The 27806-nt window shown below is 38.6% G+C and overlaps 1 protein-coding gene across 2 annotated transcripts in view; it reads left to right on the forward strand.

The window, feature by feature from the left end:
- The window catches only part of EP300 (E1A binding protein p300), a 99909-nt gene that overhangs the window by 18293 nt on the left and 53810 nt on the right, over positions 1–27806 (forward strand). For both annotated transcript variants that reach the window (XM_044455829.1, XM_044455830.1), the window contains exons 3-6: positions 18690–18866; positions 23145–23406; positions 24258–24371; positions 25522–25758. In XM_044455829.1, coding sequence (XP_044311764.1) covers positions 18690–18866; positions 23145–23406; positions 24258–24371; positions 25522–25758 — 790 coding nt within the window. The remainder of the gene's footprint in view (positions 1–18689; positions 18867–23144; positions 23407–24257; positions 24372–25521; positions 25759–27806) is intronic.

Below are 27806 nucleotides of genomic sequence, written 5' to 3' on the forward strand. Positions count from 1 at the left end.
GAATTAATCTGAGAGTTGGTGGACTACTAAACTGAGGAACAGACTTCCAAAAAATTCTTGATTCAAAACATGGGTCACTCATCTTTGCTAGGTAGATTCTTGAAGAAAACAGCGTTTAACTTAAGATGAGAGAGTTGATGGAACTGAAAAATATGTTTGTGACAACAGGGTTGCTATTTGGTATGGTATAGTGCTTTATGGTATTTTCATTTCCCTATGTGCTTGTGATAGCTTTGAAACAGTTGCAGCTTGCAACAGGCTTTGATGTAGTTTGGAAATCAAGAAAGCAGAAATGCTGCTGTTTCTGTGCTTGGCATGCAGTAGTCTTGCACTGTTATATTAGCTGCCACTGGGACATCTCCCTAATTAGATGGATTTGTGGATGAATCTGGAGGACAGTGGCTAGTGGAAAAGTTCTGCATTTGTGAATGATTAAGGTAGACATTTTGGTATAAGTAATGCAACACTGTTCCTTGAAAGATTAAATTGATGAGAAAATGAGGTAATCAGTAAGGTAAATAAGTAAAAAAGGAACATCCCAAGAAAGACTTTTCTACCTGCTTTACCTGGTAGGAGGACTGTGACCTCTTACAGCTGCTTGAAGGCAGCTACAGCCAGCAACTGCCTTCCGAGTCATTTTTTCCTTCAACCATGGCTTCTGGCATTGTGCTGTTGAGATGTAGCATCCTTCCATAGAGGCCATGGTAGTGGAGGATAACCCTGTAGTGAAGTGACACTTGCACTAGCAACTTCTCCAGCCCACTAAAGATGTGAGTCTTTTGCCATACCCAACTTCTTGAAAATGTCACTGTCAAGACTCCAGGACAGCATTAATAAGTTGATTAGTGGTTGAAAAACCAAGTTGATCAAGGTTGATCAATATAAGTTGACCTGTCTATTTTAGAGGCTTAGTCAAAAAGGTTTGCAAATATTATTCTCTCTATATAGTAAAAAGCAGACCCTGTGGGACAAAAAGTGCTGCTATGCTCTTTGAAAAGGCAGAATTCCCTGTAGCTAACAGTCAAATTATCAAAGATTTGTGCCTGCACTGATTACTGTACTGTTTGGTGCTATAGGTGCAGAAACTGTAGAATCATCCTAAGAAGAGGAGCAGAACTGGCATGAGGGGATAATGGAATACCGGCTAACAGTTGTTGGTGGAACTATCAAAAATATTTTCAGATAAAATCTTGCCTTGATTCTTAGTGTATTTAAGATAGCAGGGCTCTGAGGCAGTAAGGCTTTAGTGCTACTAGAGAAAAGAATGCATGTAATAGTATGTGCACAAAAGTATGCTGAAAACTTGAATGTTCACAGATACTGCAGCAGCAGTGAAATGAAGAAAGGCTTTCCTGCAGATAAAACATTGCCAGAAATTTTGGAAGTATTGGGATGGATTTTTTTAAAGGGGCACATGTCTTTTAAATTAATATAGAGAATGCAACTATACTGATTACTTCTGGTTTGTTAAAATTGAGTACTTAATAATATGGATTTTGTGATAACTTAGCACATAGAACTGTACTGCTCAGTATACATATATGGAATTTTGAAATATATCTTTGCCTTACTAAAGCTAGTATAACCTTAGTTAAAGATAGAAGCCAAGTATATTTTCACATTTCCCATTTAGGGAACATCAGCATTATTATGCATGAACAAATGGTTCATATTTTTCAAGAGAGCTGAGAAAATAAAAGAACAAATAATGGCTTGGGTCTCAACTCCCATGAGGAAATTTCTGCTCACAGAATTGGTCTTTCTTATAACTTAGTTTCTACTGGAGTCTTCTGAGCCCCCCAAAAGTCTCTCTTGACTTTTTGGGGAACTTCTAATATAGCACAGAAATGCAGTATAGTACAAAGAGAAAATCTGCAAAAAAATTGGATGACTCATGCTCCTTCTTGTACAGCAGGACTGATGGAACTAAACAAATACAGTAGACAAGTAGCAATATCTCTGAATGTTTGGCTGCTTTGACATGTCTATGAAGTAGAACTTTTCAGTATTCTGATAACGGCATAGATAATTAGTTATGTTGAACCCATCTTCATTGTATTGCTTCCAAGTACAGTAAGTAATATTGAAAAGAAATCTCATAATTTGTTTTTCTCAAAATCTGTGTCAGAAGCATCCATAGTTTTAGGTTTGAACTTTCATGTTGCGGTAAATGGAAAAGTCACATGAATTTTAACAAAATTCTGACCGATTTTTGTGTATTTTTAAAATATTAGTGTTTTTCACTTGATATAGTATATGACAAAATCTAACAGTGTTGTACAGAGGACTTGCCATCATACTGCAGATCCAATGTACTGCCAGAGTGTAGTCCTGCACAAAATAATTCAGTATATTCTTTGTTCTATAATACAAATACAAATATAATATAATATAATATAATATAATAGTACTTTTCCAGCCTAAACTCCTGCAAGTTTTTACAAGATTGATACGTCAATCAAGTGCAACCACAACATTGTTATTACTACTTTTGAATCTAAGATATTTACAGTAGTGCAAATTGGCTAAAAGTACATGAAAAAGCTGCTTTAAAAGGCTTCTACTCTGAAAAAACATTTATGAATGTTTTCATTCTTCCTCTCAGAAAGCAGCATTATTTCTTTGGAACAGTCTTGTTCTCCTATATGCTAAATAAGGTTTTTAAAGAAAAGTCTTACAAGTCTTTTTTCTTGGGGGGTGTGGAGAAGTCAACTTATAATTCTTTAGGCTAATATTTTATTTATAGCAGTATGGGCAAAGTTCTTCAATTTTTGGCTGGTTTTGTTGACCTTGACCAGGCCAAAAATGATAGTTGGCACCCCTTACGCACCTCTCTGGGAAAGCCCTCTCCCAGCCTTTTCCTAAGAAAAGGGTTGCAGGCCTGAATATATTTCCTTGGTCTCCACTGTTTGACACTTCTCAAGCTGTCTTCTGGCAGTTACATCCAGCTCTCATCCTCCTTTTCTGTTTTGAAGTAGTAGTCTATGTGTTGGGGGTGCAAGGAGAATGGTCTCTGGTTTGGCTCTGCATGACCAAGGCTATCAATGTTTATTGGCTACAGAGATAATAAACAATTGACAGACTCTGTTCCAAAATTTGAGTTTAGGTGGTAGCTGTGATTGCTGAGAAAATTACTGATAGCCCCTGTTCACAGGTGGGAGAAGCTGGGATGCTTATATTTGCTAGGTGGTGATGCCATGTTTGCCATGGTGAGCCAAATTGCTGAAGCCTGATAATAAATAGAGTAATAATACTGACAGTTGAGTTACTATGGCTCTTGCAATTCAAACTAGCTTTAATCTTAACTGCAACCTGGAGCTGTAGGTCTAGCTCATTGACTAATAGAATTCTGCCCCATCTAAAAGTCTAGAAATTTTATTACTTATTAGAATTATATCCCACTTTTTTCTTAAAACTGAAAGTGGCTTAAACAGTTTGCCGCCTCCTGCTCTCAGTCTTTGAAGTAGGTTGGGCTAATGCCTAGTTGGCTCTGTGGCTGAGCAGGGACTAGAACCCAAGTCACCTTAGTCCCAGTCCCACACTCTTAACCACTACACCATACAGGTTCTCATTTTAAAATGAACTTTTTAAAGCTTGCATCTCCAGGAGTTCAAGTGAACCTCTTGATGAAAAAAAAATACTTAGCGCAATTTACTTCATGGAACTTGGGCATCTTCAAATGAGGATCATGGAAAACAATGCAGTAACTTTTCTATAAAAACAGTCATGGACTGACTAAATACTACTTTATATTTAACAGATTTTCACCATCTTAAAATATAATATATATATAAAAATATAATCCAGTTTGAAGCTGTCTTAACAATCTGGCTAAAACAACTTTTATAAATCTTTAGCAGCCAAAATTAGTCAATGAAATAATGTTCTCCTATTGTAAATACACTTGCTTTCAGTAGTGGAACCCCAAACCTACAGTAGACTGCCTAGTTTTATTCATGATCTGCCTGACTGTCTTAATTTGTAACAGTATTATGAGGGTGCAATCCTATTATCTCTGGAGCAGATGCTTGTAAGCCTCTGAACTTGCATCTGCGTTTTGTTTAGATGGGTGTTTCTGATTGTCTAGATTTAACACTAAGGAGGGGAGCAGGCTGAAATTCTATGGCCCCAACCTTCTCCCTTTCTCAACTGAACACATTTGTTTTTGCCCTCTTTCACAGCTCACTCAGTTGTTCCCTTGGTGAGGGGCAGCTGGAATGTTTCTTTCCATGGCATCTGCAAGGGAGTTGAGTTTGGAACCTTGACCATTATACTCCCACTTCTGAGATCGTAAGATCTTGGAGCTGGTCTGTGAAGAATACGATGGCAACCCAGACCACAATGGGATGCCATTGGATTGTTCCTTTAATAGCCTGAAATACAAGTATTGTGTAAAATGGAACTCTGCAGAAAAATTTGCAGCATCAGCAGTGAAGAGGCATCCTAAATTTACTACTATACCTTACGATAAATACTGAGCTAATGTGGTAACACAACAGTTTCAGTAAGTGCCCAAGAGAATGTCTCAAAACTGTTTAACACATCTTCCATACAACTACAATTCTTTACTTGCAAATGGTTTACTGATAAGCAGCAATATTTAATTTATGGAGAGGAGAGTAACTGCAACCGAAAATGGTTGCTTCTTATTTCTGAACTTATCCTCTTGAAGATTTAACTAAGAACTTAGCAAGGAGATAGGAGATTTGTTGACTGAATGTTTCTTAATAAACTTGTTTCCATCTTTGTAACAGTCCACTCCCAACACACAGCCTTTGGGAAGGCTGATTTTTCTTCTTTTTTGTATTTATTTAAAACTCAAATATACTTATTTCCATTGCTTATTTCCAATCATTAGAACTTAAACACATTAAAACATATGTGTCCAATATATAAATGCAACTGACCCAAATAAAGTATTTTTAAAGTCAGATTAATCAGGACCTTTCAGGTTCTTGACAGAATGAATGAGTTTTAACTGGTTACATCTTGAAATAAAATGAAATATCTTGATTACAGTGTGAAAGTATTTTCTATCCTATCAAAGAGAACAGATAGATTTAAAAAATCTCTCTCTCTTTTAGGTGGGAATTATGAAAGGAAACTATACGATTTCTTTTAAATATGTAGCTGGCCAAACATTTAAGGTGGGCAATAAAAGCACAATCTAGCTAGTGTACAGTAAAGTCTGCTACATTATTCTTATCCTCTGTTACTTTGAAAACAAGTCCGAACAAATGGGTCCCTCTCTCTTCTCCCTCCCCTTCTTTTGCCTTTCCCACTGGTATAATTTGTGGAAATTTCTTGAAGAGCTCATACCAGGCATACAGAATAGTGAGAATTGAAGAGAGAGGTGGGTTTGCTGTTAGTAACTGTAGTTGATCATAATAAATGGTTTATCTGTCAGAAATGGGACTGCACTTTTCACTGGAAAGAAAAGGTAGGCAGATGGATAAATACCTTTATTCTTTAGCACTGTTTGTCCCATTTCTCATACTGTGTGTTGGAACTGAATTTGAGAGTGTTTCTTCTTTCAGGTACAGAAAAATATTAAGGATATTTTTCATGTTCCTAATTTATAAGCACATTCGCAAAGAATTTTGAAGGACGCTGCATCTGGTTTTTGTTCATGCTACAAGATTTAAATGTGTTCATGCCTTAAAACTGAGAGAACTTTTCAGTTATACCTAGAGCAGCATCTCATGTTCTCTTGAAATCAAGTGTGCTGGCCAGTTAAACTTCTGACTGCTTAAATATTACTTGAGACTAGTGCCACTTTTGTTTAGGCTGTTTTCTAGTTTTTTAATTACATCATGATGCCATCTGCCAGTAAATGGGTTCTTCTAACACTTTATTCTGTTGGAGTAATGACCATATCACTAAAGCAATCACTTTGGCCAAATGGCTGGCTTGCTGCAGGGCGTGTAAGACTCAAGGATGGTTGAGTCACTTACTGGCTTCTGTGCTGATTTGCACTATTTCCTGAAGCACTGAATGGGATTGAGTGAGGTGGTGCATGGCAGTGGAGAAGCAATGTTCTGATTTGGCCTCCTTGTGAGGAGACCCATCATAGTGGCTTGATGCCATGACTGTTTGATGGCTGCCCAGTATGTTTTGCTCAGCTTCCTCTTGAGGAGTCTGAGTAGAGCCCATATCTTTGGATCTGGAGCAGCTGGCTCTGGCCTCATCAACCTTGCCTGTGGTTTTAGGCTGGCAGGATAGAGATTCTCCCATTTCACCACTTGGTTCTACTTTGAAGTGGTGGCAAGAGTGGAGGAAGCCTCAGTGTTTCTGCAGGAACACTACTTATGGGAGTACTAATAGAGGGAAGTGATGGGCCCATCATTGACCATGATGGACCCAATTGTCTGTTGGGTACATTGTGGCCCCTCAAACAAGCCAAATCATGTAGTTTGTTCCACAGTATGGCTTGCTGTGTTGAGTGAACCTGCTACACAACTACTTCAAATATTCTGAAAGTATTTGAATGGTGAGTAGAAAAAAATAAATGAATAAAGCAATTGTTGTGGGCCTTAAAAGTAGTGTAATCGGGAGACTTTACAACTTCACTTGAAAATTAGTTTTTTGAATACCTGTTACTGTTCTAAGACAGTTTATGATAATTCATTGGCCTGTGAATTTTAATGCAAGTTAAAACTATGAAAGCACGGAAAACTATTAAGTCTCTAATTTTATCCAGCCAGCAAGATGAATCACTGTAGTATGCTAATTTCAACTTTTTATGCCCAGATTTGACTGGTTTTGTATCCATTCATGATGATATTAATTAACTGTATGGAACAATACACTTTTAGATACTGAAACGGACACAACTGACAAGATAGTTTGGATTGTTCTTTAATTTTAAATTACTTCTTCTGACCAGGTTTGCAGTATTTTAAAAACTGTTTCCATCATTTAATTATTAATAGGCATGTTCTTCATGGTTTCTATGCATTACACATATGGGTTTTGCACTTATGTGGAGCTTGTTACTGGGAAGGTTTAACAGCTAGGAGCATTTTGGCAGGAACCCCTCTCCTACCCTGGTGTCCATATAAAAGGGAAAGGTGGCTGCTGCCATTTCCCTCAGTTCTTCTTCTTTGACTTCCCTTGGTGCCTCAGGAAGTTGTTTTCTGTTCTCTCTTCTCAGAATATTTCTCCTGCTTTTTCTAATTTTCCTTGATTAGAAAGGAAGCATCTTTTTTCTTGGTTTCCCCACCCCCTTTTTGAACACTTCGTGAATTTTTCTTGCCTAATCCTTTTTACTGTCCTTCAAAAACCACAGAGAGAGAGAGAGAGCGCCTCTTCATCTTTCTGCCTATTTCCACCTTCAACTTGTTTATTTCATTCTTTGCTACTTGCCTTTCTGTCTTTTTTCCTGATGGCATTAAAGTCTCCCTTCTGTAACTGTGCTGTTGCAACATTAGACTGCCCCCGGCTTACGGGCATTGTTTAAGCCTCTTGTGCCTAAGCAAGGGACACACTGTGGATCAGAGCTCACATTCCCAGGCATTTTCCAAGCAGGCATGTAAGCAAAGGACCCATCATCTCCATGCAGAATTGTGGAATAAGGGCCATCACACAGTCAAAGCCTTGGGCTTGCCTGAGACGTCTTGCTTATGTACAGTGGCCTCTTTCCACCGTGGAGGTCTGTGCCATATGCTACTGCCACAGTTCCCTTGGTGACTCTCTCTGTGGCCCCTTCATCTCCTACTTCAGATGAGAGTGAAACATTAAAAAAAGCAAAGAAGCTGGCTAAACAGGCAAGCATACCCCCCATGCCTCCCCCCCATTACTCATATATCCATGTTCCCTCTTGCACAGGACTCACACATGTTACCATGGGCCACCTCTCCCCTGTAGCCAGGCATATGGAGAGCATCAGCACAGGCATTCATGCTAAGGACAGAGGGTGTGTGTTCTGCCAGGAAGACTTTCCTGAGGATGCCTGCCTGAGCATCTGCCTAGGAAAGTTTTCCATCAAAATGTTAGGACAGTGTTTGTCCCACAGCTGGCGGTCAGAGAGTGGACAGCAGGGCTTGTTGAGAGTCCTTAGGAATGTGAGGAACAAGGTGCGGGGAGACAAAGCTCTGATGGCAATGTCAGAGCACAACCCATTTGCTCCTAATGTGTAGAGTAGCCTTCACATGAGGACACTGGCTCACCAAGTTGCACAAACACTCTACAATTTCCAAACCCTGTTCCAGTAAAATGCAGCAACCAGACTGGCATGCCAAGCAGACTGTCTCTGTAGCCATTGCTGGAGGTGGTGTGTGGCTATGGTCTGCTGCCATCAAGATTCTGAAGCTGCAGCTGGGCATCAGAAAGATAGCACTCATATGGAACAGAAAAGCAGTGCAAAGCAACTAATCAGAGCATGGCAGATGCCAACACAAAGTTGCTCAGCTGAACAGGATAGTGGAAAATGCAGGCTGGAGCATCTGCTCCAACTGTCACTGCAACTCAGTGGTGGAAACATGGAAAACCTGTGAAAATATGACAGCAGGGTTCAGACTGCAAAACAAGCCATATTAAGGTCTGGAAACCTTAAAAGACACCCCCCTCCCTTTTGGGTGTAGTTTCACAGAAGTGAAATGTACCACGTTTCCCCATAATGTCAAGTACAGATGTAACAACTAGCTATGCCAGTCCAGATTCCACTATGGCTTGCCATTACGTATGAACCCACCCATTGTCTGCAAAATGCCCCAGTCTTTCCTGGTATTTCCTGGTAGAACTGGAAAAGACTTCTGTCTGAAGCTCTGGAGACGTACTGCTCGTCACTGTAGACCAGGGTTCCTCAAACTTTTTCAACAGGGGACCGCTTGAAAGGTGCTGCCGGGGGACACACACGCAGCGAGGCGGCGGCGGCGGCATTCTCATGTGGAGATAGTTTTGGACTTGTTTGGAGAAAACAACCTCCGCGTGAGCAAGCTGTTGCTTTGCTGCGTGCACGCACAGCAAGTGCAAAACCTCTGAGGCGGGCCGGATAAATGGGCATGGTGAGCTGGATCTGGCCCGTGGGCTGTAGTTTGAGGATCCATGCTGTAGACATTACTGTACTAATTGAATCTATAGTTGACTTCATATAAAGCAGTTTTCTTTGTTCCGGTATTTTCCATTAGATATGTATTCTACTGTCTTGACGTTAAGATTAAAATCTCTAATGGCATTGTAAGTTCTTGTATTGATGTTAGACATCTGTTTAATAAAAAGAAGACATGATTCACAAGTTGCATATATGAACTCCGGGTAAAGAAATACATTGTAAATCATTGCTTTACATATTGATATCTTTTAATATAGCTGTATATGGATACAGTATACTTTACTTTTAAATTAATTGATTAAAATTAGTTTTGTATTTACAAGTCTATCAAAACCTTGATACAAATCTTTGTATCATAAGTCTATCTAAACTTTGATACAACTTTATTTGTATGGGAGAAGCTATCTTGTCTTTATGATTTCTCTTGGAAATATCTCTTTTGAATCAGGCATGTTAGAATAATATGCAGATTTTGTAGTGGGAGCACAATTAGTTTATGGTTTGTTTTAATGCACCACCTGCAGATTTAGTTTAATAGAGGCAAGAAAATAATTTTCTTTTCTTGCAACAGGATCTTCCAGTGCCATTTACTCTCTGTGAGGACATACAGAAAATTTTCAAAACTATTTAAAGGGTAAATTTGCTGCTGCTCTTTCTGTCTGTCTGCCCCATGTACATGCATGTGTACATGAGACAGACACACAGACATAGACTCAACCTTTACCTCACCATGTAGGAAAATCGTGCCTCACATGTAATGTTTAATCAGTTAATACAAATCATTATATAAATGGTTGTATGTTTGTAGTGGGTCATTTACGAGGCACTTTCAATAATTGTTGATAAATGTATAATTCAGGATTTTTATTAGGTGTTAACAACTCAGCTTTCAGTACTGTGTGCGAAAGCCAGTGCATCTAATTTTGTCTTGATATCATTTGTCACATATTTGTGGTTAAATTTCTTACAGTAGTAGAGCTGCTATGAAGGCATGGGTAGTTCCTGGTTGCTGTAATTGCTGAGGGAAAACAGTGTACAGGCTTTTTTTCTTACAGATAATCATGACAGTTTTGTTAGGATGAAAACTGAGCTGCACAAAACTATTTCACTTGCTAATCAAAGATTGAGTTGGTTTCCTGGAAGCTCAGCAAGCAAAGTCTTCTAGTTACTGCTGATTTTGTTACAGCTATACATGGCTCATTCATATAACCTCAAAGTAAGACTTGATAATAAGGTTCATTTTGCCCCAAGAATCATTGGAGGATTAGTTTTCAACAGTAGTGCTAGGGGTAATAACTGTTGAATCAGTCCTAGGTATTTTATCTTAAGATAGAAATGTTATAATAATAATAATAATTATTATTATTTTCTAACTATGTATTTATGATAAATCTGCAACCTGCCTCCTTAGACTGTTCTCTGTAAATTGTTTGGAAGCAAGACTGTCCTGTTAAGTTAACTAAATTGGAACAGATGCTTAGTTCATAAAAATAATCATGCATATTTCAGGAATGTTACCCAGTATGAACTAAAACATTCATTTTGAAAGGTTCTAAACTTGTAATTATAAACATTTAAAGAGTTAGTATTGAAAGTAGTTAAAGGTGCTTCTTATAGGCTACTCCACTGTTTCAATAACATTGAGTTAGCTTGTTCTTAAACTACAACTAGGTTATGTTAGTAGTAATTATTTATTTATTTATTTATTTATTTATTTATTAAACCGTTTTTCTGCCGCCCCATTCGCCGAAGCCTTGGGGCGGCTTATTCTGAAGGAACTTTGCAACAAATGTTTTTAATTAATTTATGGTTTCCAATTATTATTATTATTATTATTATTATTATTATTATTATTATTATTATAACATGGTTAGGGAAACATCCTGAGGGCTGCATTTCTTTGGGTGAATTTCCATGGGGACTCTGGCATAGAAAAAAATGGGCCTGAATGACATGAGATCTCAAGAAGACACCTATGAACCTGGCATACAATTCATTCTTACAGAGAGGGGAGGGACATAGCTTTTTTGTCACGCAAGTCTTGTGATCTTTATTCGATGCTTTAATTTATCAACTCAGGGCCCAATCACACTTTAAAAACCATTGCTGTTAAGACAATGTATGCAATAATAATGAGGTTTAAGTGTTTTTGCATGGTCTATGAGATAAGGTAATGCAAGAGGTTTATCCCAGACAGTGACAAATACTGGCTCATCAAAATTGTTCAGTCCGGAGCCACTATGTTGCATTTTCCTGGTTGAAATAGTGAAACAGAGTATGCATAGATCTTGCAATGTATCTCTGCTTTCTGACAAAACTTCCTTTTTCTCTTTCACCATGGGTCTAATATGATTGCATTGGAGTACAGAGTTGAGATTTAATTCCAAAGCATTTCTCATGTGGCTATTACTTTAACAGATACGGGAGTGAGTCACATAAAAGGGTTTTAAGGATCAATGGTTTATCTAATGATTTCTTTTGAGCTTCTTAATTCTAAAACAGAGGTAGGGAAATTGGTGTCTACCAAATGTTCTGACTGCAGTTCCTACAATCTCTGACAGTTGTCCATGCTGACCTGGGCCTGATGGGAGTTTTAGTTCAGATCACTGAGTATGCCAGATTGCCTATCCTGGATATCACAATAAGTACTACCAGGCAACGTATAACTGTATAATAAAGAAATTGGAACTTGGAGGATATGTTACAGTAGCGTACAGGGTAAGCTCTTCCACCTGAATTGGCTAGGTTTTTTGGTCAGAGACGCTTGTTACCAGTTATGCTAGTGCATGGGTCCTCAAACTAAGGCCCACGGGCCAGATCCGGCCCTCCATGCCTTTTTAACCAGCCCACCTCACAGGTTTTGCACTTGCTGGGCATGCGTGCGTGGCTTGCTCGCCAGGAGGTTGTTTTGGAAATGCTTGGAGAAAACAATCTCTTGTGAGCAAGTCAGTGCCTTGCTGAGCGGCAGCTTGCTCACAGGCAGATCGTTTTGGACTTGCTCGGAAATGATCTCCTCACGAGCAAGCTGGTGCCTTGCCCTGTGTGCGCCCCGTCTCTGCCTCACCTCACGTGCACGTGTGTGTGTATCCAGCCCCCACACTGGCCCGTGCCTCCCTGCCAGCACCGCCTTGATGGCCCGCAGCCACCGCTGGCACCTGTCAATTGGCCCCCTGTTAAAAAAGTTTGAGGCGCCCCTGTGCTAGTGATTGGTTCTTTGTAGCAGCATTAAACATTATGCCTAGGATTTCAGTCAAAGCTGAGTTTGCAGCCAGTCCTCCTGCATGATAATAGAATAATTTTATTTATGAACATAATGGCTGCATTTAAATTCTTTAATTGATTAGACTTTTCACAAATTTTTGTTAACTACTGCAAAATAAATTCAGCCTGCCCTCATATATTTTTGCTATGAAAGAATGAAATCAGATTTAAAATTGCAGATGTAAAAATGTTAGGCAAATATAAATGTGTCTGAACATTTATTCAGATGGTGAAATGTTGTTCATATCTTTTAGAACTTCAAGAATAATTCAAGTTAGTATTTTTTTAAATGAGGTGGAATTACTGGATGTAAACTATATAACACAAGAGTTCACATCAGGAAACAATTTCAGTGCAAGGATGTACACAGGTAGAACGTGGATATAACTTGCTGCTAGTCTGTTGTACCAGGAAATGTTTATGCGCTAAAGATTGCTCATATCAGTGCAACATAATTTGCAGTAATGGTAGAGCTGAATGCTACTGAAGGAATTTTAATTTCTCATGTTTCAATTTGTTACCCAGAGAGTCCTCTCTATTTAAAAAGTTCCAGAACATCAGTAAAGGCTATACCTTTCTATGTCAATCTGTCTGTCCACCATTTCCCTTTAGTTTCTGCAAAATAACATTTATGTAAAGCATCTGGGGAGGAGAAAGCTGTGCCATAGCCCCAAAATACCTAGAACTGTTATAATTCCTCCAGCTTGCTATGTTTGGTGTGTTGATGATTAAGAAATACTTTGATTGAATTACAATTTCTTTAGTACTGGTTGCATTCCTGTCATTTGCAGTTTTTTGGCTTTGCTATACATATGTTTGAAAATAGAATCTGAGGCCACAAGGGGAAGAACCACAATGCACATCTACCTGAAAATGGATTTGAGCAAATTGCTAGAGCTGAGTCATTAACAGTTGCTTTTGTTGTCTACTAGCAAGACAGGGAACAGACTACATTCTCCACTAATGATGTAACCATAGTACTATTTGTCCATGCTTCTGAGTGTTCGAACCTAAAAGATTTCTATAGCATTACATGAAATTACTATTACTGCTGCTGCCACTGATACTATTATTACTACTTGATAAAATGACTTTTATTCCATTGCAAAAATCAACCAAAACAAACAAAAAAGGAGGAAATTAAAATGTAGCTGCATATATTTGACTTTATCAGATTCAGTTTATAGGAATGAAGTGTGTGCATGTGTATTTACAAAAATGCAGCGGGGGCAGGGGATATAAGCTTCCAGAAGGAAGTCCACAGGTATTTGCCCATTTGTGATGGGTGTCTGTGTATTACCTGTTCATATGTTGAAAGTATAATTAGGTCCTTAATACACTGCATTATAGAAGGTATGTGTTCTTCTAGTGTTATAATATTAGTTTTTTAGCTTTTCAAAAAGGTGTACACAGTCTGTTTAGATGAAATTGACTGCTTAATTTTTAACTTGAAGGAAGCAGGTAGGTAATTTAAAAGACTATATGCATCAGTAAATATAAAAGTGTGTCCCAATATAACTGAAGTACAGCATTTCTCAAAATGTACCCAGTGGTTTTTTCCTTGAGCACCCTGTGTCATTTGCTGTACCATGTGCACAGCATGGATAAGTGTGACAGTGGAAGTTGATTAGAGAGCAGGGCTAATATTAATAGGTTTAAAAAGAAAACTCAGAATAAAGTGGAAGGTAAGGAAATTTGTTACAGGAAGAAGTGAGCATAAAAGCAGCAGGAAGAAGGGATGGAATAAACTGGCAGTGGAGTATAAAGGTACAAGTCAAGTGCAGGGGAAGATAGGGCAGTTGAATTAGAAAACTTTGAGAGCTGTGTGTGGGAATGAGAAGGATATAAAATCAAGTTTTCTCAACTGTGTGCACAAGTTCATAATCTTTTTGTTTTGGTGGGTGTGCTGGAAATTTTGAGAATTTCATGGGCATGCTCACAAAATGGCTGTGATAGAGGAGCTTGCTTATTCAAAAAGAGTATCTGCCATGGTGGGCATGGCTAGTCACAAAACATTGATTTCCCAGAAGGCAAACTGCTGAGACTAATAAAGTCATTATGCCAAGAAGCTCAGTACAAGAAAGAGATGAGAGTCTGAGCTCCAAAATTCAGAGACGCTTTTTAACACAAGTAAAGGGCAGTGTCTTGCTTTGTACCATGACAATATCCCAGTTAATAATTTAAATTCTTAAGAAATAAAATTAAAACCTGGAGAGATGGGGCCCAGTAGGCACAAAGTGGGATGTTCACGGACACATAGATGCCTGTGAGAATCATGCTGGAATTCCAGACTTAGAGCCCCTAGATCAATATTTTTTCCAGAACACGGAGGCTAACCAATAATACTATCAGAGCCTCTATATGTATTTGAAGAAGGTTTAGTTACCAGGACTCCCTGCTACAAGGAAATAACTGTGAAAAAGAATTGACAGTTTTCAAGATTTATTAGCTATCATTTTAAATGACAACAATAACCAGTTGGGGACCCAGCAGTCATCATTTGTGACTAGTGAACTTCAGTAATTTTCAGTTCCTTCAGTTGAGCCCTTGTAGTCTAGGTCATCAGCAGGACACAAAGGGCAGAGTCAACAGGGGACTTATTCCCTTGCCAATTGTATCCTGCCTCAATAATCCCCTTCTGCAAATGATGATTCTTGCCAATTGAATTTGCGCAAGCAGAACTTACTGCATCTGCAAAGGAGATCTGGTGCTTCCTAGGGGAAGCTCCTTAAATTAAATAAGCAGATTCGTTCATTTCTAGAAGGAGGCAAATTGGCAGAGCTTTTTCATGTGAGTTGTGCTGACCTGAGTCCTTCCACTTATTTCGGATTGCCCTGAAAGTGCTAAATTGTTGTTGTGCAAGTGGTGTGTCTGGCTTCTGCCCATCACTTGTAGAAAAGAATCAGCAGAGATGTGAACCATTAGATTCTCTGTGGTGGTGCCCCGACTGTGGAATGCACTCCTCAGAGAGGTCCGCCTGGCGCCGTCATTATATATATTTCGGTGCCAGGTCAAGACCTTTTTATTTAATCAATATTTTAATATGTTTTAATACTGAACTTTATTGTTATATTTTATTAATTTGCAGCCAGTGTGGATTGTCAATTTATCTATGTTGTAAGCCGTCCAGAGATGCAAATAATTGGACAGCATACAAATTTTTATAAATAAATAAAATAAATTCTGTGCCAGATTGCCTATCCCAGTGTATATTGATGCTAAGTACAATGGTAGAATGAAGCTTTGCAGTTTGTAGGACATCCTTCACCTTGCTACAGTGGTATATGGGTTAGGTTCCATCTGCTTAGTGATGCAGGTTATTAGTCATGCTAGTGACTGGCCATTTAGAGTTGTAACTGGGACAAACTTTTGACTTAGAACAATTTAACTTGCAATTGCTTTCATTGGAAATGAAATTTCCATGTAAAATACATTATGGCTAATGGACCTTTCTTACAATTTCCAGTGTAGTTTTTTTGTTATTTAAGAAATTTGTTATCCGACCATTATAGAATCATGTCACTCAATTAAGATCTGATAAAAAGACAGAATTTTTAATACTAAGCATGGTAAGTGTATTTAGAATAGCTTTGCCTTACACAAAATTTGTATTTTAATATTAAGTATGTTGAAACAAAGCATATACTTAGTGTAAAGCTCTGGCTGGCTTTTGTCTAGTGTTGTAGGTTATATAGAAAATGCTTCTCTGTGTAGATAAATAACTATGGGGAACTAGCTTGGTGCTGGAGAAGAGGAATAAAGGATTGTTGTCCACTTCATGTGGAGGTGTAGTTAACAAGTCCACCCAGAAATTGGGGACCTTTCTGCTTTATGTGTTTTATGCTTGGCGGGGGCGGGGGTGCAAATAGTCTGCAGTGCATCTGGAGATGCTGTTCTATATCTTACCAGGACAATTCCCTGAATGATCAGGACCTTGTGCTCTTATTTGATGCTCTTACTGAAATTCTGTTTGGTTTTCAAATTGTGCATATGTTTGGCATAGTCAGCAATCATCTTGTAGAAAAATATTCAGTAGCAACCGTAGTTTCTGGAAAAAAACTGAATATATGGTGAATACCTTTGCTCAGGTGATGATGGTGAAGAGGATTACTACTTTGGGAGTGGTAACAAAAATGTATTAAGGACGCTGTATACAGATCAAGAAAATGGTTTTAATTGGAAGATGGCCTATAATGAAAAGGGGTAGTGTGAGAAGGGACAAAGCAAACCACAACTCATCTTTTTAAAGTTGCTCATTCTTGCAGTGACGAGCTTGAATAGGAGGTTGTTGATTTCATTTCTATACTGCCTGTAGCCAAAGCTCTCGTTTTTCTTGTTTATATTGATTTATATTCTGCTTATTACCAGTACTGGACTCAAGGCAGCTCATAACATTAAAAGAACAATTATAACATTAATAAAATGTGTAAAGGATACAGAGTAATTTAATCATTTAGAATACTGAAATTCTATAAAAAGGCAAAATCGAAACAGCAACAGTTCAGGAAAGGGAGGAGCCTAATGTCAGCTGGGGGAGGGGGTCACTACTTACGCATATGTACAGAGATACATTTTTTATTTTTAAAAGAATAACTTGTAGGTGTATTTTATATTAGAGAATGGTGCTCCCGCATTACCATCCCATTTAAGCATTGTAGCCTGTAAGTTTGTTGTCCTCAGTAGCTAACCCCCCTGCTTCTCATTGTGAAGAGGGTTTCAAAGAAAAGCAGACATGTCTTTCATTTGCAATTTGATACTGTGGAAGCATGAAGCAACAGAAACCTTTCTGCTATTTTTTTCTCTCTTCCAAATTGTTCTACACATGAGAAATCCTCACTTGCACAGAGGTTTGGGAAGAGAAGAAAAATTAGGAATTACTTGCATATGCTGGAGGACTTTTGAGAGAGGTAGTTATTTCTTCAGTAACTTGGGGAAGAGAAGAAATGGCAGGAGAGACAAATTGCTGCTTGCCAAAAAAAAAAATATGGCAGTTTTTTTCTTTGTCAAGCAGCCAGGATTGCTTACAGTTTTTAAGTGGACCTGAATATTCTTGCATTTTTGTATAGGATTTATCTCAAGTTCAAATGAAGAAACTTAATCTAAATCATTAATTAAAGCTTTGTTCCCTTATTACTTTAAAGTTGTCATGATTTAACTCATCTACTCAGTATATACAGTATTCATAAATGGCAAAACTACTGTGCTGTAGCTGATAGTAGAAAAAAGTCAATGGCCATTAATCAGACCAGCTGTGAAATTAAAATGTATTGCCCATATGTTCTCAAGATTCTGCCATAATTCTGGCTTAGGCATTGCCACTCCATAAAACCTTTAATTTGTCCTGAAGACAGTCCGAACACTTCAATTGGTGCAAAATAGAGCTGCCAGGTTGCTGACGGGGATGGGGCGTTATGCTCACATGACTCCAGTCCTCCGTCAGCTTCACTGGCTTCCCATTGAAGCCCGGGCCCAATTCCAGGTGTTGATTATGACCTGCAAAGCCCTAAATGGCTTGGGTCCTGGCTACCTGAACGAGCGCTTACGTCCGTATATGCCCGACCGCCCTTTGAGATCTGCGGGAGAGTCCCTTCTCCGGGAACCCTCCATGAAAGAAATTAGGAGAGTAAGTACCCGGAGGAGGGCTTTCTCTGCGGTGGCGCCCAACCTATGGAATTCACTCCCCAAAGAGGTCCGCCTGGCACCGTCGTTACTGGTTTTTCGGCGCCAGGTAAAGACCTTTTTATTTAAACATCGTTTCAATTGTTAAAACATATGATCTGGCCAGGGCAACTTCTTCTTCCTTCTCTTTCTCCTCCTATATTTTTATTTTATACTGATAATTTTAATTTTATATTTGTAAATCAATGTATTTTTTGTATTTTTATATTTAATGGTAATTTATTATGTACTATGGTATTTCAATGTATTTTATCATGTTGTAAGCCGCCCCGAGGTTTCGGCAAGGGGCGGCATAGAAATGTTATAATAATAATAATAATAATAATAATAATAATAATAATAATAATTTCCCGTTGAATCTTCAGCCCATTTTATGGACTGTCAACAGAATCTTGATAACTTCCATTGTAAAGCTGAAGGTGCTATTTTACTTTATGTGCTTTCAAGAATTTGTTTACTCTGAAATAATGCATACTTAAAGAAGGAAAATTGATAATGGAAGTGTTACATGAATTGGGTTAAAAAGTAGTTATATATTAAGAGGATGAGCAGTTCAGAATTTCTTTATACTTGTGCTATGCTGAGATTTTTAGTTCTTTGTGCCAGAATTATTACTATTCATCTTATTCTCCATGAATTGAGCAAGATGAAAATGAAAATATTCCCAAACTAAATTATTTTATTTCTTAATTTCTAGATGGGAATGATGAACAACCCCAGTCCTTATGTCCCACCATACAGCCAGAACACTGGACAACCAATTGGAGCCAGTGGACTTGGTCCCCAGATGCAGAATAAACCGGTATTACCTAACAGTTTACCCCAGTTTCCAATGGACAAGAAGCCAGTGCCTGGTCCAGTAATGCCTAACATGGTAAGTACCAACTTCTGTAGCAAACATTCGTATACTTCATTGCACATACTCCAGTATTTATTACAATAACTTGCATAATGTACTCTTGTTTGATTCTGTATGTGGTAGAGCATGGGCCCACACATACATGTGAGCACTCACAAATCAGGTGGTATAATACACACATAATCGCATGAGATTTAGTCATTCCTGTGAGGTGCGTGCCCTTGTCACAATTAGAGATGTAACATTTTCAGAAATTTTGAAGCCAAGGAAGAAATGGCTTTATTTCTGGAGGGGGGGAATGTAAATTTGGGGGAAAAGGGAGGATCTTGAAAGAGTGCCTTTCTTACTAACTTACATGTGGGATTTAGATTAGAACTATTTTAGTTCAGTGTTACAACATCTGACTAGAACAAGTTCAGTAATGCAAGACTCCATAGAATAAAAGCTAAACTGTCAAGAACACAGATTTTGTTTTCTTTGGTCAGGAAATTAAGCATAATGAATCATATTCCTAAGTGCCTATCAGTAACTCAGATTAGTACTTTTGATATGGAATGGAAGAATTGCCTATGTTGGGAATCCTACAGAGAAGACTAAAAATGCCATGGTTTCATTATTTCCAGACATTTTATATCTCTATTTTTTCCATAAAAGTGCTATTAAGTATTTCATGGAAATAACTTTGGGGAAGGGAAAAGGCTGGGTAGTTTTAATTAAGCACCTTGTATTAAATTCTAAAAAACCCCGTAATAGTTAGATAATATAAAACTATTCAATTTTTTAGAAACAAAACAGCCCTCAGAAAAACAGACTCTTGTTCTCAGTTGCTTTGCTTTGCTTTGCTTTTTGTTTTTGTTTTTTTGTTTTTTTTTTTTTTGTTTTTTATTTATCCCTGTGTTGTCTTTAGTCACAATGGAAACAACTTGTATTAAAGTATTCTTTTAGACATTCAACTATATTGTATGTGTCCATTTGCTGGAATATTTTCTTCTGCATGGATTGATCCTGTTTTTTTTTTCAAGTAGCAAGTTCATATCTAATGGAGAACTTCAGTTAGTTCAGCAAAAATTTATGTAGTAGAGAGGAGCATGTGAACTTGAGGTCCCATTCCATAATGGGAAACCATGGTTCCCTGTTATATCTGAACAGTGCATAGTGTTGGGCATCATCAAAAGCTCAGGTCCAACCTTATATTTCAGAACTAATCTCCATACAAGCCATTGCAGTGTAAGCATCACTGTAAAAACATTGGGTGTATTGTGCCAGGGATCTCAAAGAACTTGATATAAGTGTTAAGCTTCACAGCATAAGGCAAGGTGACTGCTCATTATAATCTTGGCTCACTTTCTAGTCTGGAAAGTTATTCACACCCAAAATATGGCATTTGGAGGATTACAGCCTGAAGTAAGACAAGTAGAAAAGCACAATACTTTCCCATCACCTGAGATCATCAAAGGTTCTTTGGGTGCTTGCATCTTCTGAGAGGGTAGAAAGTTTTCTTTTACTTCTGGTGCCTTTTTCTTTAGAACACTTTTTCTAGGACAAAGCACTGGGTGAAGCCTCTATTTTCTCTGGCCTTTAAAAATACCCAAGTTTTAATTTTGTCACTCTTGTGCTATTTCTGTCTTGTCTGTGTCTATGTGGAGTTTCAATATGTTCATGTTTTATTAGAAATTGTTAGTTGCTGTGAAAATAGAAATACTGAAGGGGTGCAGTTAATTTTATTTTAAACTAACCTGTTTTAAGAACTCTCCTACTCTTTTCAATGTTTATGCTTTTATACTCATTTTTTGTTATTGTGCTGTTTATCTTTAATTGGAAGCCTCTTCTAGAGCTAAAAAAAGATAGAAAATTTAAAGTGTTTCTTAGATGGTTTAGAAGTACAACATGTCACATTAGCCAACAAGCATTTCAATTTCTGGAAGCTCTGATTCCCTTGATAAAACAGAAATGCTCCTAATTGTGCCACCAGAATAAAGTAAAACATGATTCATAAATTCATTCCACTTGGTTCTTGTGATAGTGTTCCCAAAAATATTATTGGAGTGTGTTTCAGTAGGTAGCTAGTAAATCTTTGTACCCTAAGTTGCCCTTTTTAAAAATCCCAAGATGTGTGCTCAAATGACAGGAGTGCCTTTCCTTCCATAATTCTAACAGTTCCTGTTTATAATTCATAAATGTGGTTAATCTAAACTGGACACATGTTGAATTGCATGGGAGTAGCAAGAACTGATTGTACCTTTATTATGGTGCTTCTTGTTATTTAAAGAAATGCTATTTTGTGCTTTTATCTGTCCATGCTTTTTTCCTCAAACGTAATACTTTGGGATAGAGATTGCAGCCATGTGTAAACTTGTTATATTCTCTTTTTATAAATCTGAATATTTTGTCATAAAATTAGTTATGACATGGCAATCCATCATGCAATTAAGCTTTGCATAGTGGAATCAATGGGTCCACTATGAGTTCCCCCCACCCCTTGGTCCCTTTGCAGATACCTTAGGAACCCATGTACCTGAATATGTCCTGCCTCCCCTTGCAGTTTCAATTGTGGTTGCTGGTGCTCCCTCCTTTTTATTGGAAGTCAGTCTTTGGAATGTCTGAAGTGGCATATTGGAGAAGATGTCATTCTCTACCTTTTTTATGCACCAGATACGTTTTCAGTTATTAAATTATTATTTTTGATATTATTTTGGCAAAAAGTGATCTCTGAAAGAACATGCTGGGAAAAGGCTGTGGTGATCACAGTGGAGGAAAGTGGGACAGCGATGGGTACTCCAAAGTGCTGCTTGGGCACTTAGTGGAAAGGCCATTACTGGCAGTGGCTTGGGCGTGGTCAGCAAAAGTGGCAAAGTGGGGTTCATTGCGCTTGCCAAGCAGCTTGCTCATTGCTACCCTCTGTCCTTAATGAGATCTGTGTGCTCAATTTGGGATGACATACCAACTCATCATGAGTCTAGTAATCCCTATCACAAATTGATTGTCATGGCGGCTTGTTGCCCCCGAAACAAGCCACCCCATGGAAAGGGTCCAGGTTTTCAAGTCACAACAGCTCTCTGTGGCTAGTTATTTACAATGGGCTCCTGTTTTGTGAAACTCTAGTCATAAACTTATTTTGTGATAGATTCTATATCCATGTGTTTCTGTTTTCAGAAGTTACAATCATTGTCCTGGCTCATCAATTTTCACTTCTCTAAGCAAAATGTAAAAGTAGTCTGCCAGTTACTTTGCAGCTGACTAAAAAATGTGCTATACATCTGTATGCAAGCTAAAAATTGTTGACATTTTAAAGAACACTGAATTATAGGGTTCTTCTGAATTCTTCTTTATGTAGTATTGAAGAGCAATAATGGGGATTTGGGAACCCAAAACATTTTACAAAGTTAAACTTGCTTATCTCCTGTGTGAATTGTTTCCTGCACCGTTCAGACTTCTGTCTGAAGTGTGGCTCAAGTCTGTCAGGGATCATGTGAACAGCATGTTATTGTCATTTAGCCAGTCAATTTTTGACATAGCAAATCAGACTGAGCTGCTTGGATTTGCATGCCATAACAAGCTATGAAAATTGGGCACTATGCAAAAGTGAAGTCTGTGAATGTCTGGCACAACACAACTATTTCTATGGGTAAGTTATGCTTCAGTATGCTGTTGTGTCATGTGAAGCAGATTATTGACTAATGGAATCAAATTGGTGTGTAGGGAAGTCTATTTACAGTCCCATGGAATAGTCAAATGTTTTTATCTTTTTTCTCGTCCCCACCAGACGACTTCCTCAATGAGAGAACAGCCAGCTTAATGTATAGTACCACTTATGCTCAGCCTCACTTCCCAATAAAATTAATCTAGAGTAAACTTAGAGAGACAAATTCTGCCATATGCACAGGGAAGTTCTGTTGATTTAGTTGGGACTTTACTGTGAAGAATATTACTATATTCAACCTTTTTTGCTGTAAGGAACCAAAGACAAATTACATAATTCTCCTCTCCATTTTGTCCTTACAACAGTCCTGTAAGATAGGTTAGAGAGAGTATGCTACTTATTCATAATAAGCTAGGATTCATAGTTTAATCATGATGTAAAATTCAGTCGTCATGAGTTTCCAAGACCCTCCTTACTGCTTTGCTAAAGCATTGGTTTTCTTACTGTATTGGAACGATTGTGGTGTGACAGACAGTTGATATAGTTGTGACTTTCACAGGTTTCAACAAAATATTTTCCTGCATGTTTCATTTCTTTTCATTGCATTTCCCTCAGAAATTTCCATTTAAATTTTCCTCTGTCTCTCTCTAAAGGGTCAACAGCAGACTCCTCCAGTTCAGCAGGCTGGTATGGTGTCAGCTGCACCCCAGAGTATGGGATCAGGAGCGCCTACAGCAGACCCAGAAAAACGCAAGCTCATTCAGCAGCAACTTGTTCTCCTCTTACATGCTCACAAATGTCAGCGGCGAGAACAAGCAAATGGTGAGGTACGACAGTGTAACCTCCCTCATTGTCGAACCATGAAGAATGTCCTCAACCATATGACACACTGCCAGGCTGGAAAATCCTGCCAGGGTAAGTAAAGCTCTTTGTTTCCTTTATGTCTGTAGTCCCACTCTCTAAAGCTGGGGTGGGCACATGGTATATCTGGTTCTACTGGTAGATCTGTGGATGATCAGTAAGGATTTCTGCCTCCCAGTTATGCAACAATAGCAGCCACAAAGTGATTCCCCCAGCCCCTCCACCCAAACATACACTGTACAGTAAAGAATGTTTAGCATAATCAGAATTGGAGTGTCCTGTGAAAGGTCTGTGCAGTCCTCTATTTTGATACTTGGAGTGCACAGACCTTTCAAAGGACACTCCAAGAATAATAATTCTCAGCATGTCTTTTGGATATAGAAGTTCTGTTAGATCTTGGGGTTCTGGTTAAAAAACAAAACAAAGTAGATCCCACATTCCTGAAATGTTCCCACCTGTGCTTTAATGAAGTACAATTCAAGCCCTTCTGGAAACTTTTGCACTCCTACAGTGGGAAATCAGTACTGTCTGAAAAAGTTGGAAGAAAAGAATGGGTTACAGTAATTTCTGCTCCCTACCTAATTACAAGGTCTGGAAGAGAAATACAGATAAACGGAAGTTTTAGCAGTCAACTGATCGCATAATGGTCTGTTGTGAAGCACAGGGAAGCCTTCACATGTACTTTTATGAGATAAATTTATGAGAGATTCTAGATGATTGCAACTTACCAGTCAGAATAGGACTAAGGAAAATCTTTTGAAGTCTTAATATCCAAGAGGTTTCTTAAAACGTTGCTATCCTATATACATAATTAATTTTTAAGTAATTGTGGTAGTTCCTAAGCATCAATAACTCAAAGAAATTTGCAGTTTAAGTTTCACAGCATCTTTTTCAACATCTTTTAGTGGCTCATTGTGCATCTTCAAGACAAATCATATCACACTGGAAGAATTGTACACGGCATGATTGTCCTGTGTGTCTCCCTCTCAAGAATGCAGGAGACAAAAGAAATCAACAATGTAAGCAGTCTTTTTTCTCCTCCCGCTAAGGATTGCAGTAATTAAGAAATGATCATTTGGACAACTTTCAGATCAAAACCATATAGCTTTGTACTGTTTCTTCTAATGCTATCACATTGGATGGATGGGAGGGCTCATATGGGCATGTTGTGTAAAGTGTGCCTGAAAGCAGGGTCTGTTAATGCTGAATAGCAGTCTTGTCTGCTCTGCACATAGAGTAGCATTGCCAATGCCCATGGCAGTATTGTCTTGAACTTGAGTTATTCAGATTCTGGCTATCCTTAATAAACTGCAGTGATTATGGTTTCATTGGTTTTGGCTTTTAGATGGACAAGTTGCTGATATTCAGGCTTGACTTGGTCAAGAAAAAACTTATCTCACTATCTTACCTTCTTATTCAGTAGCTTGCAGGAATTATTTACTTTAAGGATTTATACTCTCATCTGTTACCATCTTCCCAGGGCAGATCCATATCATGCTTTTGCCACAGTGGCAGATAAAAAAGGGAAAGGGAGGGAATAGACAAGACTGTTTTCTTTCTTTGCCTTAGTCAGTTCACATTGCCCTTGATCTTATTCTGAAAACATGTCCTGGATATTGTGGGGCTAACTTTTATGTGTAAAGCATGCATTATGTTCAAACATTTAAAATGATAAATTATTTTATTAAAACTTAATTTGGAGGGAGAGGTAGATTTGACATTTACAGTTCTTAGTACTGAGCTAAATGTTCCCCAATTCATTATTTCTTGAAATAAGCATAAGAATAAACCCTGCATTATGGATAACTGTGAATTATCTATGGCACAACTATGGATTATTAATCACAACCTAATAGTTCACAACCCAACAACAAACCATAGATTCTGTTCCTGGGTTATTCATGATTCAGCAAGCCATTGGTTCAACAATCCATGGTTCAACAGCAGCCTCTACCCTCAGTTGTTGTTACCTGTAAAAACTGACTGCTACAAGTTAACTCCCCTTTTACATTTTAGCACTTGTGACTGAAGTACTCTATCAATCCTTCAATATGGCAGAATTTCTCCATTTGTCACCAAAGGATATAAAAGAGCACTGTGTCCAACAGCTTGTTTGCTTCTTCATTGTAGTCAGTGTTACTATTTCATCTTTGTGTTATTTGCTTCTAGCATTATTAGGTGGTGCTGCAGTAGGACTTGGAAATTCTGGGTCAGTTGGGGTAGGACAGCAGACAACTCCCAACATAAATGCTGCTAACCAGATTGACCCCAGCTCTATTGAGAGGGCTTATGCAGCTCTTGGACTGACGTATCAAGGAAACCAGATGCAGACTCAGACACAGGCTCAAGTGAAGAGCCAGCAACAAGGACAGTCACCACAGGGACTTCGCCCCATGAATCCCTCAAGTAAGTTCTTAATAGCCTTTAAAGTCATTCTTTCACTAAGTTGCTAAATTTGCAAAGTATGCATTTTGGAGAGAGGGGTGATTGTTGCAAGAAGCATTGTGTGTGACAAAGTTGCTCTTGGCTTCTTTGCATCATGCATGGGCTCTGAGCTTGTATGGGACCTTCTTCAGGAACATTCTATAGAAACATTTTTACAGGAAACCTTTCTTACCCTCCCTGTACACAAGTTGGTGGGGGGGGGGCAGTTCCCCTTTGTTCTTTTGACTGCTTCTGTGGTAGCCTCATGGTCAACTTTCTAATTGATCACTTTCTAATAAGAAAATTTCTTTCTAATTTTTCTAATTTTTCAACTTTCTAATAAGAAAATGCCTCAGTCTAAAATGTAGCATACAGTCACTTTATTTATTTATTTATTTATTTATTACATGCATGTATACCCCATCCTATCGCTCCAAGCACTCAGGACGGCTTTCAAAATATATAAAATACATAAAATACAATAAATATAAAACTACTATAAAATATTAATTATTCAAACAATATAAAACATCACTATAAAATGTGACTGTGAAAAAAGGGGAAAGAAATCAAAATTCTAAAACATCTAACAACTTTAATTGTTAAAATAACGATAAAAATAAAAAGCTCTTTACCTGGAGCCGGAAAGAATATAGCGTCAGCGCCAGGCGGATCTCTCTGGGGAGCAGATTCCATTGTCTGGGTGCCACTGTGGAGAAGGCCCTCCTCCAGGTAGACACCCTCCGTACTTCCTTCAAAGAGGGTTCCCGGATCAAGGACTCCACTCCCCTTAAGGGGCGTGAGGGCTTATAAGGGAGGAGACGTTCCTTCAGGTAGTCCACACTTAAGCTGTTTAGGGCTTTATAGGTTAATACCAGCACCTTGAATTGGGCCCAGCCTTAAACTGGGAGCCAGTGTTGCTGATAAAGGACAGGTGTTATGTGAGAATAACAACCGGTCCCCGTCAGCACCCTGGCTGCTCTATTTTGTACCAATTGAAGTATCCAGACTGTTTTTCAAGGGCAGCCCCACATGGAGCGTTACCAGGGCGTGAATCACTGTTGCTAGGGAGTGCTCGTCCAGGTAAAGATGCTGCAGATGAACCAGCCGAAGCTGGAGGAAAGCGTTCCTTGCCACCACCGTCACCTGGGTTTCCCGGGACAATTCTGGGTCAAGGAGCACTCCCAAGCTGCTGACCCTGTTCTTTAGAGGGAGTGCTACCCCCTCCAGGACAGGACCAAAATCACTTACATGAAGATCTGAACCGCCCACAAACAGGACCCTTGTCTTATCTGGATTAAGCTTCAGTTTATTGGCCTTCATCCAGCCCATTACGTTGTCCAGGCACCAGCTCAGGACAGCCACTGCCTCACCTGGATTAGATGTAAATGGAGAGGTAGAGCTGTGTGTCATCAGCATACTGATGACTCCGCAGCCCAAACTTCCTGATGACCTCTCCCAGTGGTTTCATGTAGATGTTAAAAAGCGTGGGGGACAAAATAGAACCCTATGGTACTCCTTGGCACAACTGCCATGGCGCAGAGCTCTAGTCCCCCAGCACTACCTTCTGGAATTGACCGGATAGATAGGAGTGGAACCACTGCCAAGCAGAGCCCCCAACTCCCAATCCAGTCAGCCCATCCAGAAGGATACCATGGTTGATGGTATCAAAAGCCTCTGAGAGGTCCAACAGATCCAACAGGGACTCACTCCCACTGTCTCTTTCCCTGAATAGGTCATCGTACAGGGTGACCAAGAGATTCAGTACCATAACTGGGTCTGAAGCCGGACTGAAATGGGTCCAGATAATCCGTTTCATCCAAGTTTCATCCGTTTCATTCATCTTTTATGCATATGTGTGTATAGAAGTTATTTAACTGTTGTTTTAGTTTAAATTAGTAGAGAAAATAATAAAAATATTAGGAAGAAATTATTTAATTCTGATATTTGTCCCATAAATCAGAGCACACCATCTTAATGATCTTAAGGTAAAGGAAAAGAAATGACCTATCTATTACTCAAATAATGTT

This window comes from Varanus komodoensis, unplaced genomic scaffold (assembly GCF_004798865.1).
Source record: "Varanus komodoensis strain SLA01 unplaced genomic scaffold, ASM479886v1 scaffold8, whole genome shotgun sequence".
Classification (NCBI taxonomy): Eukaryota; Metazoa; Chordata; class Lepidosauria; order Squamata; family Varanidae; genus Varanus; species Varanus komodoensis.